The sequence below is a fragment of the Podarcis pityusensis genome (assembly GCF_964106645.2).
Source record: "Podarcis pityusensis genome assembly, chromosome: 12".
NCBI lineage: Eukaryota > Metazoa > Chordata > Lepidosauria > Squamata > Lacertidae > Podarcis > Podarcis pityusensis.
The window spans coordinates 14,169,442-14,185,826 of record NC_138037.1 but is presented as its reverse complement, the minus strand read 5'-3'; the positions used below and the strand labels follow the sequence as shown (position 1 = coordinate 14,185,826).

The 16,385-nt window shown below is 40.5% G+C and overlaps 1 protein-coding gene across 4 annotated transcripts in view; it reads left to right on the top strand.

Annotated features, from left to right (window-relative positions):
- ESYT2 (extended synaptotagmin 2) overlaps positions 1-16,385 on the top strand; it is a 66,077-nt gene that overhangs the window by 42,645 nt on the left and 7,047 nt on the right. The window contains exons 12-20 of one of the 4 annotated variants that reach the window (XM_080974030.1): positions 244-333; positions 1,031-1,126; positions 4,154-4,255; positions 8,094-8,156; positions 11,048-11,122; positions 11,724-11,810; positions 13,583-13,732; positions 13,897-14,282; positions 15,951-16,049. In XM_080974030.1, the coding sequence (XP_080830156.1) occupies positions 244-333; positions 1,031-1,126; positions 4,154-4,255; positions 8,094-8,156; positions 11,048-11,122; positions 11,724-11,810; positions 13,583-13,732; positions 13,897-14,282; positions 15,951-16,049 (1,148 nt within the window). The remainder of the gene's footprint in view (positions 1-243; positions 334-1,030; positions 1,127-4,153; positions 4,256-8,093; positions 8,157-11,047; positions 11,123-11,723; positions 11,811-13,582; positions 13,733-13,896; positions 14,283-15,950; positions 16,050-16,385) is intronic. The other 3 variants (XM_080974031.1, XM_080974032.1, XM_080974033.1) reach the window with 3 other exon arrangements.

Below are 16,385 nucleotides of genomic sequence, written 5' to 3'. Positions count from 1 at the left end.
AAGGAAGTGTTTGTACAATGTCTTAACATGAAGTCATTTTTATTGTTGTGTTAGAGCATGGATTGAATGTAAAAGATAAATGGGAATCATGTTGACTTAGCTGTTTTTATTGGTTAGTTTCATTATGCTATGTCAGTGCGCCATTTCACAAAGTACCAGTAGTATGTCATGAAACAGGAATCTATAATATCACATTAGTGGATGGCTTTGGCTCTCACAATCTTTTATTTACTTTGCCTACAGTGGTTTACTTTGGATGAAGTTTCCAAAGGAAGATTGCATTTAAAACTAGAATGGCTCACATTGATGCCTACTGCAGAGAATCTTGATCAGGTATTTTGTTTTATCTTTTTAATACATGGTCTCGCAGCTTTAAACAGGGCGTTCTCAATATAGATAAGAACGAAGACCTGGGTCTATACACACACATAAGTCATATTGCTTGATAAACAATGGTTTGTTATTGCATGTGCAAGAACCACAATGACCCTCAGGCTTCCATGCAGCTAGGAAGAGGACTTAAGAAGCTTTTACTTTCTGTTTTACGTAAACTGTGGCTTTCTGTTTTGTCCAGACTGGGATCATGGTATACAGAAGCCAGCTACAGAAGCCATGGTTTAGAGTTGGCTTGAATTGATTCAGAGTATATGCTAAACACAGTCCCTGGTTCAGGGAAAGCAGAAAGCAGAAAGAAAAATGTTTCTGAACCCTCCTTCAGCCATGTCGGAGGTGGATGGAGGCATGTGTGATTCTGAGTCGCACAGTTACTTGTGCATGTCTTACCATGGCATTCCAACAGAGCCCCCCCCCCCCCCGCAATATACCATATTTTCCTGTCTATAAGACGCCCCCTATAAGACGCCCCTATCCGACGCCCCTCAGATTTAAGAAAATGGGGGGAGATCTATCGGTGTATAAGATGCCCCCAACTTTGGACATTATTTTTTAGGAAACAAACCTAGTCTTATACATGGGAAAATATGGTAATTAACTTGAACATTTCTTTTAAATTATGCCTCTCTTACATTAGGTTCTAAAAAGCATTCGAGCTGATAAAGATCAAGCCAATGATGGCCTGTCGTCAGCATTGCTTATTCTCTATTTGGATTCCGCAAGAAATCTGCCAGTAAGTCTCTTTGCGGTAATGGTATTTCTCTTCAAGTGATTCCCATTTTTTATTCTGTCACACATTGCTTATCACTAAGCCACTTTGCCTCACTAACTCACATTATGCCATGTTTTTAATTACATTTTCATCTGCATTCTGCAACATTAGCATCTTTTTATAGTAAACACACATTGCGATTGAGTCTGTTTGCGACACTGGTCTACCAATTGCATTTTCTGAACTTATAAAAGATTTTGATTAAACTTGTAGCCTTGAAAGAAAACGCACGAGCAGTCCTATGAAAAGTGTGCCAAGCCCAATAGAAGTATATTCACTTGGATTCAAGAATGGATACTTTGGGGGCTTATATCTGTGTTTTTCTATGGTTAGGGCTGCAGTCTTAGGTATGCATAGTAAGACTGGTTGGTTTGGGTCCTGACTTTTGTTCCATGAATAGGAGGAGAGTTGTGCTGAGTGAAACTCTGCTTCTGTGAATGGAAGATCTTTTGAATCACGGAGCAAAAAAAAAAATCAGAGACCCAGGCTGTAGCTGAGCGAGCATATGTAGGATTATACTCCTTGTTTTATGATGGCATTGTTTGGAGTTGGCCACCGTTTTGTGAACATGGGAGAATGCACATAAAACAAAGCTTTTGTTTACTTCTTCCAAATAGCAGCTCCTATACAGTAGTATAGGCTCTACTTGCTTCAGAACAAAAAACCCCATAATTCTGCAAGTGCAGATCTCTTGCCTATGCTTATTTGGATCAAGGCAAGCCATTTGATGTACGTAACTTAATACCATTATTCCTTATAAGAGAATTCCCTGATTTAGGCTGTATGTCTTACAAGGTCTTCTCAGGCACAAAGGGAACCCTGAATGAAAAGAGAAATTACAAAGACAAGGAATTGCTTTTTTTTAAAAATGAGCCCATAGTGCTGCTCTTAAGGAGTGATGATTTTCAAGGAACATTTCCAAAACAAGCTTCACCTGTATCTTCTGTCAGGAGGGAGGCTTCACTTGGAAGCCACAAGCTGCAAAGACCCAAAGATAGGTTTGTGCATATACCAGACAGTGCCATCTTCTGCGGAAGAAGCTGAGCAGCAAGATCCAGTTGCCTTTCAGCTATTTTTCTGTATACTTCTGCTGGGTAGTTGGGAGCTGCTACTCTCCCAAGAGTAGACGCTCTTCCATTGTGGGTTGTTCCCTTGCTCTGTTAATGAGTAATAGACTTGGTCATTTTTTTAGGCTGAGTTAAAGGGGGGACGCAGGTGGCGCTGTGAGTTAAACCACAGAGCCTAGGTCTTGCCGATCAGAAGGTTGGCGGTTCAAATCCCTGCAATGGGGTGAGCTCCCGTTGCTCGGTCCCAGCTCCTGCCAACCTAGCAGTTCGAAAGCACATCAAAAGTGCAAGTAGATGAATAGGTACCGCTCCGGCGGGAAGGTAAACGGTGTTTCCGTGCGCTGCTCTGGTTCACCAGAAGCGGCTTAGTCATGCTGGCCACATGACCAGGAAGCTGGACGCCGGCTCCCTCGGCCAATAAAGCAAGATGAGCACCGCAACCCCAGAGTCGGTCACGACTGGACCTAATGGTCAGGGGTCCCTTTACCTTTACCTAGAGACTGCTCCTTCTTGACTCCATTCATATCTGCCTTTTGAAGAGATGGCAAACTTATTAAGGACCTTGAGTCTGCCTGCTCCCTGTTTTCTACCATGCAGACCAAATTTCAGAAGTGAATTCTGGAATGGCCCAGATTTGCTAATCTCTGGTGATATTTTAAAGACAAAGTAAGAAATGGATATTGGTCTTGGAGTACTTGCTTCTTACACTTGAAACAGTGCTATGCATCAGTATGTTTAAAGGTTAATTTTCTCAACGACACATTTTCTGTGCTGTTATTAAGGTTGCCGGGTGCAATCTTTACACTAATATTTTAGTTTTCTGCAATCATTGATACCCAAAGAAGTAACTTGTTTCAATCTAAAATGCTGGCGGTGGTTTTCCTGGTGTGTTTGGGGGACCGGGATTGGGAAAGTGTTGTGTAATGTCTTTATAAAAAAAATAAAATGTGGTCACGTTTTTCTATTTCCTTTCCATTACAGGTTTAAAGGATTTTTTTTAGTTTTTAGTTTTACATGGAGAAACTTGAAACTTTTAAATAAACTAATCCATTGGGACATGATGTTCAATGTATATTAATAAGTAAGTGGGTGGGTAGTGCATATGACTTTACAGGATCTCATAGCATAATTGAAGTTTACTTGATGGTGTGCTACTTGTTTAAGTAGTAGGGGAAGTGGTATTACCTGCAAATTTACCATTCAAGGGTCTCCTCTATCAGTAACGTGTAAGGTAAAATCAGGGTAGGGGGACAGCTCTTGAGCAAAGAGTGTAGCCATAGAGAAAGGATGAGGAACCTACCTATCCAGATGTTGCTGGAATCCAGCTGCCATTGGCCCCAGCCCCCTTTGGAAGGATCACAGGTTTCCTATCCCTGTCATAGAGGGTTATGGTAATCTGACAAAGGTGTTCAAAGTTTTGTTGGAAGAGATTGAAGCCTCTCTCTTGCCCACATAGAACTTGGATCTGTTCAATGATTTAGTCACACCTACACCTTTTTTAAAAAAAACAAAAACGCTTCAAAACAGTGATTTGATGATGATAGATGGTATAGGGATTCTCCTTCTACCCTATTAATTTTATTAATACATGGTTGCCGGATATTGGGCCAGTTTGGGATTATGATTAAACACGTTTGCAGAAGGCTGCGTAAGTAAAAGGTCCTATGATTTGCTCAAGTGGTACTGTAAATGGAAGCATGCAAACAATTTGGGGGTGGGGAGAGTTACTGGTACTTTGCTGTGTTAATGAGGTGAGACCAACAAATGGCAAAAATGATGACACATGTACCTTTGGTGGGTGCCAGTTTGTAATTTCAGACACCTTTGACTGTTTTCCTTAACTGTGCTAATGGTAAAGCTGCTTGTGCATTCATGCTGCCACAACCCTCTGCTTTCTTCTTCCATTTCCATCTTCCTAAAGAGTATCTACGAAGGAAACTTTGGGTGTGGATACTTAAAAGAGAGGAGAGCATCGGGACTAGTCTTTTGTGAAAATACTACCTCACTCTATAGAACACTATTTGTGAGTTCTCGGGTGTTATATGTGTATTATACATTCTCTCTCTTTTGTTTTTTTTAACCCGCCAGAGTGGATTGGTGCAACTAAACCCACTTAACCCTAATAGTGGAATGGTGGAAGCATGCAGTTTTCCTTCACACGCATGGCTTTCTTTTTTAAAGTGTGCAGTGTTGTTATACTTACTGCATTTCCAAACTGTTTTATCAGCTCGGTTTGTTAGGTATGTTTTGTTCATTTGAAACTAGCCTTTTCAAAGATCAGCATGTTTATTCGTTAATCTCCGTGGGTACTTTAGAAGAAATGCAGACGTTTGCTTGCAGCGAAATGAAACTGTCGTGGATTTTGAGAGCCAACCTCTTTTGTGATGCTTTGGAAAATTAAGTGCAAGTTTTGTGGTGTGTTGTACGCGAGGGCCTGGAATCTCCTAGATTTGGTTCAAGTTGCACAATGAAACAGAAAGTTGTGTGTTCCCCAAGTTACATGGTAAATTTTGTGTTCTGTTCTGCAGGATGAAGGGAGCGTATTCCCCAATGGCCTTTTGTCACTAAGAAAAAGTCCCTGCAGTATTAGTGTTTCTACCAGTCGGAAATAATGACTTCTGTTTTGGAGACTATGCTTAGAATGCTAATAATGCATTGACAGTTGATGTCAAAATTAACATGCTTTTCAACTCATGGGCTTTTAAAGCAAAACACCTGTTTTCTCCGTACGATGGTAAACACTCACATAACACATTTAGATTCTAAACCCAAGAAAGCCTGTAGATGCATTCATAGGCTGCAGTTTGAAATGCTGTGACCATTTCTTAGTCACATAATCAAAACTTTTTTTAAAAAAGGCGTAAGTTGGCCCAGACATTTTCACTGTGACACCCATGGCCTATTCACACACAAACTCCTTTATATTGGGGGATCATTCACCAGTGCTTTGTGTGCTAATTCTAGTCTTATATTTAAGCACTAACCTGGTAACTGTAGGTGCAGCTGGGAAACCGAGGAGGCAAGCCCACTCCATTCCCAATGTGGAAATTTAACTTTCTGCCCCTCTTCTGTCAGTCCCCACCAGGCTGGTGTAATTATTACCCTATCAGGCAGAGGGCCTTCTTGGTAGTGGCACCTGCCCTGTAGAATGCCCTCCTATCAGATGTCAAACAGATAAACAACTATATGACTTTTAGAAGACATTGGAAGGCAGCCCTGTATAGGGAAGTCTTTAATGCTTGATGTTTATTGTGTTTCCCCCAGAGTGACTGGGGGAACCAGTCAGACGGGTGGCATATAAATAATGGCCTCGAGTCCTTTTATTCCTATCTGAATAATCCTAGATGTTTGCATTCATTTTATAAGTCTTTAGCTCATCAGTCTTGCACCTGGTATAACATTTTATAATTTTTTATAAGCAGATGAGTCTTACTTGGGAGGGATAGGTACTTATCTCTTCCCTGGCCCTATTCTGGCTTTCAGCGGAACTGAGATTAGGTGTGAATATCACATTTTAGGATTGTGTGTACATTCTCCAGCTCCATACCAACGTAATTTGGTGTTGAGTCAGATGTTTGCCAAATTGGGTTTGCTTCTAAGTTTCCTTTGAGAACCCAGCTTTAGTTCTGGTTAGAAGCACATTCAATATGTTTCTTCTTTCATCCAGGGTAGTGACAGTCACATGTAATGCCAGGGCTCCTTGGATATGGTGCTGAGGAAATTTCACACATGGGAGAAATAATAATAATAATAATAATTTATTATTTATACCCCGCCCATCTGGCTGGGCTTCCCCGGCCACTCTGGGCGGCTTCCAAAAGAATATTAAAATACTATAATACATCAAACATTAAAAGCTTCCCGAAACAGGGCTGCCTTCAGATGTCTTCTAAAAGCCTGGTAGTTGTTGTTCTCTTTGACATCTGGTGAGAAAGGTGCTCATAAGCCCACATCCTGCCAATAGCTTTCTCAGCCCCATTTCTGTTGTACGTTGTGTCTCTCAAGTGCTAAGTTCCCTTTAATATTAAGTTTGCCTAGATGGGAATAGCTTGTTACAGCCGACAAAGATTGCTCTAGAAAAAAAAAACCAATTTTAACAGCAACTTGAGCCAAATTAAGCTGGAGTTTGTGTTTCCCTTTTTTACTTTAGAAGTGGCTGACCCCTCTTTCCTGTTTTGGATAATTTTAAGGGCTCCTTCCCTTCACAGACATTATAAAGTTTGCATGGCAGCAGCATGCAAACTGCAATCCCCTATACAACCCATTGCTTTGATTCTGATAACACTGCCTTCTCAGTTAAAGCAGTTACAGTGCCCATTTGAACTTAACACGATTCTTTAAAAAATAAGAGTACAGCAAAATTTCAGCAGGATCACAAACTTTTAACGTACTCGTGACATTCGTGAACCCCTGAAAATAAAGCAGCAAGAACTATCAGTGACTGACCCTTGCATATCAAGAAGTAGCATGTATAGAAAAAAGAAGGGGGGACCTATGTGCACGTGCAACGTAAAATTATTTGGGTTGTTTCTAAACCTTATAGGCCACTTTTTTCTTTCAGTCTATATACATAGCTGTCAACTTTTCCCTTTTCTTGCGAGGAATCCTATTTGGAATAAGGGAATTTCCCTTTAAAAAAGGGAAAGGTTGACAGCTATGTCTATACACATAGCTATTCTAAGTGGCAAATAGAAACAGGCCAAGTTCCTGCACGTTGTGTTGTCCATTCTTGATTCTTAAGACGCCTTCCCAGGTTGCCAGTAGCATGAGTGTGGTATGTACACAACTCTTTGAAATGCTCCTGCAAAGAACTCTTGACTCAAATTGACCCATTGCTTCAAGAAGAACTTCATGTTCTTGAGTGTACTTATTGGGTTACTTATGGCCCTGGGAAATAAATTTCTTTCTAAGGAGCTATATTCAGAGATAAGAAACTATGTCCATTCTCTCTCTTACCCCCCTGAAGAAGGAAGGACCACAAAACATTGCAGTCCTGTATACCTCACGTTTCTAGTTCTTTCCAACAGGTTTGTGGGATTTTTTGTTTTTGTTTCAATGCATGACTTTCACATCAAAACTCATGCTGTACCCTGAAACAGAGACAACTGTATGTGTCTAACAACTTCATACCAGATTATTCCACCCCCGCAGAAAACAGGGAAAAAAATCCTGTGCAATTGAATTTTTAAAAGAGTTATTTCTGGAACACTCTAACTTTCTCTTCCTGTTTTGGGTTACAGCATGACTGCAGAGTTGCTTCTGTTACTATAACAACAAATGCCATGAGCTTTCAAAGCAGAACTTTCTCATTAAATATTATGTTCTGCTTCAAAAACCCATGGGGGGAAGATGGCACCCTGAACACCTGTTTGCTTTCTTTCGAAGCCCCTTCTCCTATTCAGCTGGTAGCATCGCAGTTTTTCTTGGTAGCTTAATTCTTAATAGCTTGCCTGAGCCACTTCTGGGGTGATGCAGCTATTACCAACATAAAATGAGAAATTGTTAATGGAAATGGTCAGAGGCCAATCTTGTTTAAATCCACTCCTATTCGTACATCTCCAATTCAAAAAAGAAATTTATGTTGCGTCGTACCGCTTTGAAAAGAGAATAATAAGGGAGAAGAATATTAGCCCTACTGGAAAAAAATGGTGTCTAATTAGAATACTGGAATTAAAGATAGAATGAGAACAAAAGACTTTGTCGTATTATTTTGGAATAATCATTTTGTTGTTTCCCCTTCATTCCGAGAATGTTTTTTCCCCCTGGTCCCCTGTTGTCCTGTCCTTACTTAACCTCCATAGAACTGCTTCATTGCATGCCTTATTAACCCTTTGTATGTTCATTTTCTTCTGCTTTAAAAGCATAATCCATTAGAGTATAATCCAGACGCCTTGAAGAAGTCTGCTGTTCAGAAAGCCCTGAAGGTAAAGCTAATACACCTTTCCATTTAAAGTCACAACGTTAAATGGAGTCACAGAGTCACCTGTAACAAATTGACATTCCTATGTATTTTTTTGTGCCACAGAACATAATCTTACTACTTGGTACCAGGCATTAAGACACAGAGTGTTGATCTATTTGTCTGTGAGACAGCACACTGAAAATCGTATCAGTGTAGCATTGTAAACATTAAAACCTTATTATAACTAAGCAAAAACAAAGCTGTAAACAAAGACAAAACTACCAGATTCTACTGTGAATCATGCATTTACTGTATTTAAAGCGTAATCAAATTTATCAGTAATCTGTGATGAAAGATGAAGTCTTCATTATTAGGCTAGTATAAGGGGCACTTTAAGAATATGACTATTATAGAGTTGGAAACAATCTCAGAAGGTCATCTAATCTAACCCCCTTGTGATGCAGGGAATCAAAAATTGTTCTGCTTAAAAACCTGTAACAGAGGAATCCATAGTAATTCCTTATGTTTAGTCTAAATCATTTCTGTTGTAATTTGAGCCCATTGGTTCATTCCTATCTTCCAGCACAACAAAACATCAAAATGAAATTGATTAGAAACTAGCTTTGTAGACTTACTCATAGCAGCATGTTTCAGGATGACCCTTATAGGTACTGGCCAGAATTCACATAGACCAGTGGCAACCATAAATTGAGTTCTGTCAAGTAGCAGGAGGGTGCCTCCAGTATATTTACCATAGGAGTAATCTTTTCAAAATACGCTTGCAGCACAGAGACACTGAAAGACATAATTAGTGCCATTGGTTGGAAAGAAAGGATTATTTACAAACGTGTGTATGCATATGCAAATGCCCACAGTCAGCCTCTCTTCCCCTGTAAACAATCTTAACTGGAAGCAGGCTCAAAGGGGATGGATATAATTTTAAGTTTATATATCAGGGGATCACAGGGTGGTTTACAGTAATTGTCCCTGTGGACAGGAAGTTACAGCTTCTTCTCACTGGCCATTATAATAGAATCATTGACTTGGAAGGGTCATGTAGTCCAACCCCCTGCAATGTAGGAATCTTAGCTAAAGCATCCATGGCAGGTGGCCATCCAACCTCTGCTTAAAAACCTCCAATGAAGGAGAGTTCACAACCTCCCGAGGGAGTCTGTTCCGTTGTCGAACAGCTCTTATTGTCAGAAAGCTCTTCCTGATGCCGGAATCTCCTTTCTTGTAACTTGAATCCATTGCTACGGGTCCTACCTTCCAGAGCAGGAGAAAACAAGCTTGCTGTATCTTCCACGTGACAGCCCTTAAGGTATTTGAAGATGGCTATCATATCTCCTTTCAGTCTCCTCTTTTCCAGGCTAAACCTACCCAGCTCCTTCAGCCATTCCTCATAAGGCTTGGTTAGAAATAAGGCCAGCCAAATTAGTGGATCCTATGTGCGAGGATTTAAAATTACTGTTTTGCAGCTGTTTTATGAGGGAGCATACACTTTATCTTGTTCAGTGTAACATAAAGGAAACATGTGAATAGTGAGAAATAAGAGGGGATAGACGTAACTATTTGGAAAACGGAAAGTCAGGAACCCAGTAAACGAAAAGTTCTATCTTGTAAAGGTTGGTGGCTGAGAACTTGATTTAATGCTATATACTTCATTCAGTGATCACTAAACCAGTTTCTTGGCAAACAGCCCCATAGTTAATATTTGGGGGGGCATGTTTGGTGAGGTGGTGGAGGATCAAAGGAACTCTCCTTTTATTCTCCTGAGCACATAGATGATTAATGATATGGCTTATTTCTTTTAAAATTGAGTATTTTGTATGAGAAACGGAATTTGCACTTCAAGATGAATTGCAGTAAAAAAAAACCCTCTGATTTTATAGGAATCAAAACATGCTGTATGATTCTCCTAATCTAAAAGTTTTAGCTTCATTCAATGAAAGATAATGATCACTAAAAAGAGAGGCATTAAAGAGAGGCTTGTGTATCAATTAAATCTAAATTTAAAAATATTTTTATTCAAAAATTTCAGGACATGTTTAATACATTTAATACATGTTTATGAACCTCTAACCATTTAACATATTTTATTAACCTCTGCTTTTTAAGCATTTTAATTTTTCCTATGTCTCAAGTTCAAATAAATTTGTTAACAATCTAGGTAATGACTTTTAACAACATTAATAGCTGCTTCGGATTAACTGTTGTATATACTTCTCTTTTTAATGAAAGTGTTTCTGTGAGACATTAATTTAAAGCATGTTAACAGACATTCACGATTGGGGAATGTTCAGTTTCTGTGAACTGATGATAAGCCACTGTTTACTTTTTGCAGTTTGACCTAATGGTATTCAACTGGGGAGCAAGGCTCAGACATGACAGATGGTTGGGTAAACCTATAAGTAAACCTATAAGATATCATAGCGCATCTCCTTCTTTGCTTCTCCTCCCTCCAAAAAAAGAAAAGAAAAAGAAAGATGTTTTATGAGTCTGAAGTTCAGCTTAATCATAATATTCCATCATACATATAATAAAAATAAGCTTTCTAAGCTTGCGCTTTATCCATATCCCCCATCTGCATGCAGACCGCAACATTCATTTATTTTTTCTGGGATTTGAAATGCTTATTAACAGATTGAGAGGTTGAACTTTATGGAACAGTTTCATTCAAAGTGTGTGGGGGGGGGGGGAATATGGGAAGGAATTTGAAACTCAGTTGTGTCAGTAGTATCCCTGTACTGAATATTTCAAGGTAGGTGTGTGTGATTGCTGTTTGCCTCATAACCTATAAACAACTTTGTAAAGAATACAAAATAAATGGGTGGAGGGCTGGGTTTGATTGATGGAAAGCCCGAATGAGATGCTAAAAGAATTTCATTCAACCCCCCCCCCCTTCGTCTTCAGTCAGGAAAGAAACTAAATAGCAACCCCAACCCCCTTGTTTTGCTGACTGTTGGACACAAGGCACAAGAAAGTAAGGTAAGCTCAAAGACCTAAATCTACCTTGGATAAATATTGAGGTATTCTTGTGAATTCATTGCTCACAGTTGTTTACGTGTTACACGTAATAGGAGAGGTGTTTGCAGTCCTCCTCCTATTGAGAAGCAGGCTGAGAGCAGGTTAATTTAAACCAAAGAAAAATGAGTGACATTTGTGTTGTAACCAATTCTGAAGGACTGGGCCTTTATTACTCTTGTATCTTACTTTTCCTTTAAGGAGCCCAAGGCCTCTTTAGTCATCGTCATAACCTTGTGAATTGTGTTAGGCTGAGAGACAATGAGAGACTTGCCTGAAGCCACCATCTAGCAACTGAAATGGGGTTTTAAACTTCAGTTTCCAACATCCAAAGCCACACTCTTGCCATTATGTTACACAGGCTCTTGGATATGCTGGGAAAGTCATTTAAATCTATAAGGGGCATTTGATTCACCGTGTAAGCTTCCATGTGATTTTTCTAGTCCATATGAACTTTGCCGTTTTTCCAGAGTACAGTATGTGAAAGTTGCAAAGCAACTGTATAAACTGAGCTTATTTTTAGCCATTAATTGTAATAAACAAACTTTTCCCTATCCCTGAATAGATTCGTTACAAGACCAATGAACCTGTATGGGAGGAAAACTTCACTTTCTTTATTCACAACCCTAGACGGCAAGAGCTAGAAGTTGAGGTAAGATGTCTTTCCCCTCTGAGGTCTTTGCCTCTCCCCTGTTTATACCAGCTCCTGTCCCTAAGTAATCCCTTCCAATATCCATGGGTTACTTTCCTCCTTCCCCCATGTAGTATTTTGATTCCACTGTTGCTAAAACAGCATGGCAATACAGTGGTACCTCAGTTTAAGAACTTAATTCGTTCTGGAGGTCCGTTCTTAACCTGAAAATGTTCTTAAGCTGAGGTACCACTTTAGATAATGGGGCCTCCCGCTGCTGCCGCCCCCCCCCCCACCGCCACATGATTTCTGTTCTCATCCTGAGGTAAAGTTCTTAACCCGAGGTACTATTTCTGGGTTAGCGGAGTCTGTAACCTGAAGCGTCTGTAACCCAAGGTACCACTGTATCTTCCAGATGAGTAGTAATGTTAATGTGTTGCAGGAAAAAGGGTATTTTAGCACTTTACACAGCAATACATTTGTCATGGCATGAGCTTTTGGTTTATGGCACGTTTGAGGCTTTGCCCTGGTGCCAGTGAATCTTACTCCCTTGGACATGAAGTTGTGAGGGTGGTTACCTCTTCCTTCCTTGAAAAGGGCATGGAGGAAAAGAAGAAAGTTAGAAGAGTGACACTCTTTCCCACTTCCTCCTTCAGCTCTATGTCATTTCCAAGGCTCATAATTATTCTATGGGATCCAGCTTTTCCACAGATCCCTTGGGAAAGTGAAGTGTGTGCATTCTTTCTTCTTTCTTGCGTCTCTAGTAGGGTGACTGATCTGATGAGAAGGGTAGTGATCAGAGGTGGCATTCATTGTACTCTTTCAAAAATCCAAAGGTGCCTATGGGCCTAAAACGTTAGTGGCCTCGGTAAAGGGACCCCTGACCATTAGGTCCAGTCGTGACCGACTCGGGCTGCGGCGCTCATCTCACTTTATTGGCCAAGGGAGCTGGCGTACAGCTTCCGGGTCATGTGGCCAGCATGACTAAGCCGATTCTGGTGAACCAGAGCAGCGCATGGAAACGCCGTTTGCCTTCCTGCTGGAGCGGTACCTATTTATCTACTTGCTCTTTGACATGCTTTCGAACTGCTAGGTTGGCAGGAGCTGGGACATAGCAACAGGAGCTCACCCCGTCGCGGGGATTCGAACCGCTGACCTTCTAATCGGCAAGTCCTAGGCTCTGTGGTTTAACCCACAGCGCCACCCGTGTCCCTCTGTTACCTCTGTAAGATTCCCAAAAAACCAAAACCAAAACCCCCAATCTTGAGGCTTCTACTCGTTTGGATGACAAGATCTTGGGTAACCTTGTGTCACTTCTGCAAATGCTGAACAGTTTGCATAATCAAATTTGTTTTACTAGACCAGGCAGTAACATTTTAAATAGCTTCTGTAATGTTTATATTGTGGTCACAGTAAACCTGACGGCATCTGGTGCTGGAATTTGGATGTCTTATCAAATGGAGCTGATGGCCATGAATCTAAAGCCCCCCCAGTGTGAGCAGTCAAACTCAGCTATTGTTATTCATATCTGAATCATTACATTTTTGTTTTGCTCTGTTCCAGACAGCAGTTTTACTTTACTTCGACTTTGGCAGATTATTGCCTTTTCCATAGAAATAACACTATTGAGTAAATTACCGGCTTTTCTGTCTGTAACCAGTTAGTGAAGAAGCATGAAGTTGTTGTTGTTTAAAAAAGGTGTTTTATTGAAAAGTCGCTGATCCTCTTTATGAGTTTGAGTCAGTTTTATTTAAAATGTTCAGTGTGCTCAGTTTCTTCTCCTTCTCCAATAGGTCAAGGATGAACAACACCAGTGTTCCTTGGGAAACTTCAAGCTTCCTCTAAGTCAGCTTCTTGAAAGTCAAGATCTAACTATGCATCAGAGATTTCATCTTAGCAATTCTGGTCCAAACAGCACTGTAAACATGAAGATTGCACTCAGGGTACATGATCTCAATGAATATATGTTAAGGAACTGGGGTGGTGGCATCCAAATATATGTTCCCAAGTTTGGAAGAAAACAAATTGCATTAAAAAAATGAATTGCAGTTCCTTTCTGTACTGCGCCAAGAAATTAATGCCATGTTCTCTGTTCTGTGGCTTCTAGATTCTTTCTCTTGAAAAGCAAGAGAGGTCTCCAGACCACCAACACTCAGCCCAAGTGAAGAGGCCCTCCGTTTCCAAAGATGGAAGAAAAGGTTCTTTCAAGCCTCAGGTCCCCAGTTCTCCAGCAACTGACTTGAACAAACACCCAGTTTCCACAACAACAGACACTGATAAAAAGACTGATGTGGTTGAAAAAAGCCATCCCTCTAATCCTAGTCCTCAGTGGCCAACAGATCTCAGCAGAAGCTCATCCAGTCTCCTTGCCTCCAACTTGAGCTATTCTCCCAGCCACCTTTCAGTCAAAGAACCTACTCCAAGTATCGCTTCGGACATATCACTGCCCATTGCTACGCAGGAGCTGCGGCAGCGGCTGAGACAACTTGAAAAGTATGGTCCTGAATTCTTTTTACATTAGGTTTTAGGCTAGGAAGCAACCAGGAAGGCCATCAAACATAATAGATGTGAGAAGCTAGGGTTCCTTACACAACAGGACATGTAGTCTAGACAAGCTTTCATCAACCTGGTGTCCTCCAGCTGTTTTAGGCTGTGCTAGCTGGGGCTGATGGGAGATGTAGTCCAAAACATCTGAAGGGCACCAGATTGATGAAATCTTGTCTAGACTACAGGGTGCAATGTTGCAGCAAACCTATGAACATTGATGAGAGGGAGCCTTCAGCATCCCTATCTAACTATGACTTGTAATAAAAAATCCTTCCTGGTTCCGATAATTGTGGTCAATTAGGCTTTGCTTTATGCCCAGAACCTATCTTGTAAGCCTCTCCAGGGGCAATGATACTTTTCCCAAAAACACTGGCATATGTTGACACAGTCTTACTGACCACTGAGAATTACAAACTGAAACTTGGGTTGTGAGGTCTTAAAATAAAGATTATGTAGCTTGATGACAGCTGGCATCCTTAGTCTATAAATAGCAACTATACCTAATTTGCCATTGCACAGCAGATAAATTAACAGTGCAGTATAATCCGATGTAAAAATATTTGTTGCTTCTGCAACTCAGTGGAGTTTTTGACAACAGAACATATGAGTAAACAGTTCTCATTATTATAGTTGCCTTCGCCTTTGTAGGTATGTATTTAAATTTACCAACCTAAATTGAACCCCATTCTGATTGGTACACTAGTTCACGTTCTGTCGGCTCTTTCTAACCTAAATATGAGGCACATAGCGAGGATCCTTTTTCAACTAACATGGAGAGCTCATATTGTCTATTGACTTCTCTATTATTCTCATGCATTTAGTAACTTGGGGGTGTTTCTCCATTCAGATGTATAAGCTGCTGAATGTAACAGAATATGTTATTTTGGCTTCACAGCTTTCTTAAACATGTTTATCATCCTTTGTTTCTTAAACTACTGTGCCTGAAGAACAGTTCATGCAGTCTGCTGACATTTGCACACAGCAGCAATCGCCTTACATGCTGCATCTGTACATTGTAATGTAACCTTCACTGCAGAGTAGATATGAAGCATGCTCTAGCTTTGTTGTTGGAGGCAGTGTGCCTCTGAATGCCAGTTACTGAGAATCTCAAGTGGGGAGAGTGTTCTTGTGGGATACCTATAGTTTAGATGAGCTTTTGTTCTGCTCCTCCAGGCTATCTATCTCCACTCTATTTATACCAGAAAAAGCTGGGTTAAAACAGCATGCAGCATGTCTTCTGAGTTTGTGAAAGGTCATATCCTTCCTATTGAGGGGATAAAAACTTTCAAGAAAACAAATAAACCTGCTTATGTATGTCAGTTGCTTCCCCAACATGGCAACTGAATATTGACAGTATTATGAGCCCGTGTGGTGTAGTGGTTAAGAGCGGTAGTCTCGTAATCTGGTGAACTGGGTTCGCGTCTCCACTCCTCCACATGCAGCTGCTGGGTGATCTTGGGCTAGTCATACCTCTCTGAAGTCCCTCAGCCTTACTCACCTCACAGAGTGTTTGTTGTGGAGGAGGAAGGGAAAAGAAGATTGTTAGCCATTTCGAGACTCCTTAGGGTGGTGATAAAGCTGATATCAAATCCAAACTCCTCTTCTTCTTCACAGTGGCACAACGTTAGGACAGTCTCCGTTGGGACAGATTCAATTAACAATTCGGCACAGCTCACAAAGAAACAAACTTATGGTTGTGGTTCACACATGTAGGTGAGTATTATATTGCTTCTTTCTGCATCTTGCAGCAAAACTATTATTATTCATTCATTTTAATCCAATTATACACTGCTCCACTTCTGATAACAAAGCAGTTCACCTTTACAATACACAGTAGAACAACAACAAAGAACACAACAACAGAATATAACCATAAAAGCCATCTAACCATTCCCACAAACTGTCCTGTGGCTCAGCAGATCTCTCAGCCTAACTGTCCCAGGTGAAGGGTTATGTCTGCAAAAGCCAATGAAACTAATAGTTGAAGAATGATGGACCTCTAGAGGCAAAGAGGTCAACACAACACAACCAGGAAACCGTTTGAACAGG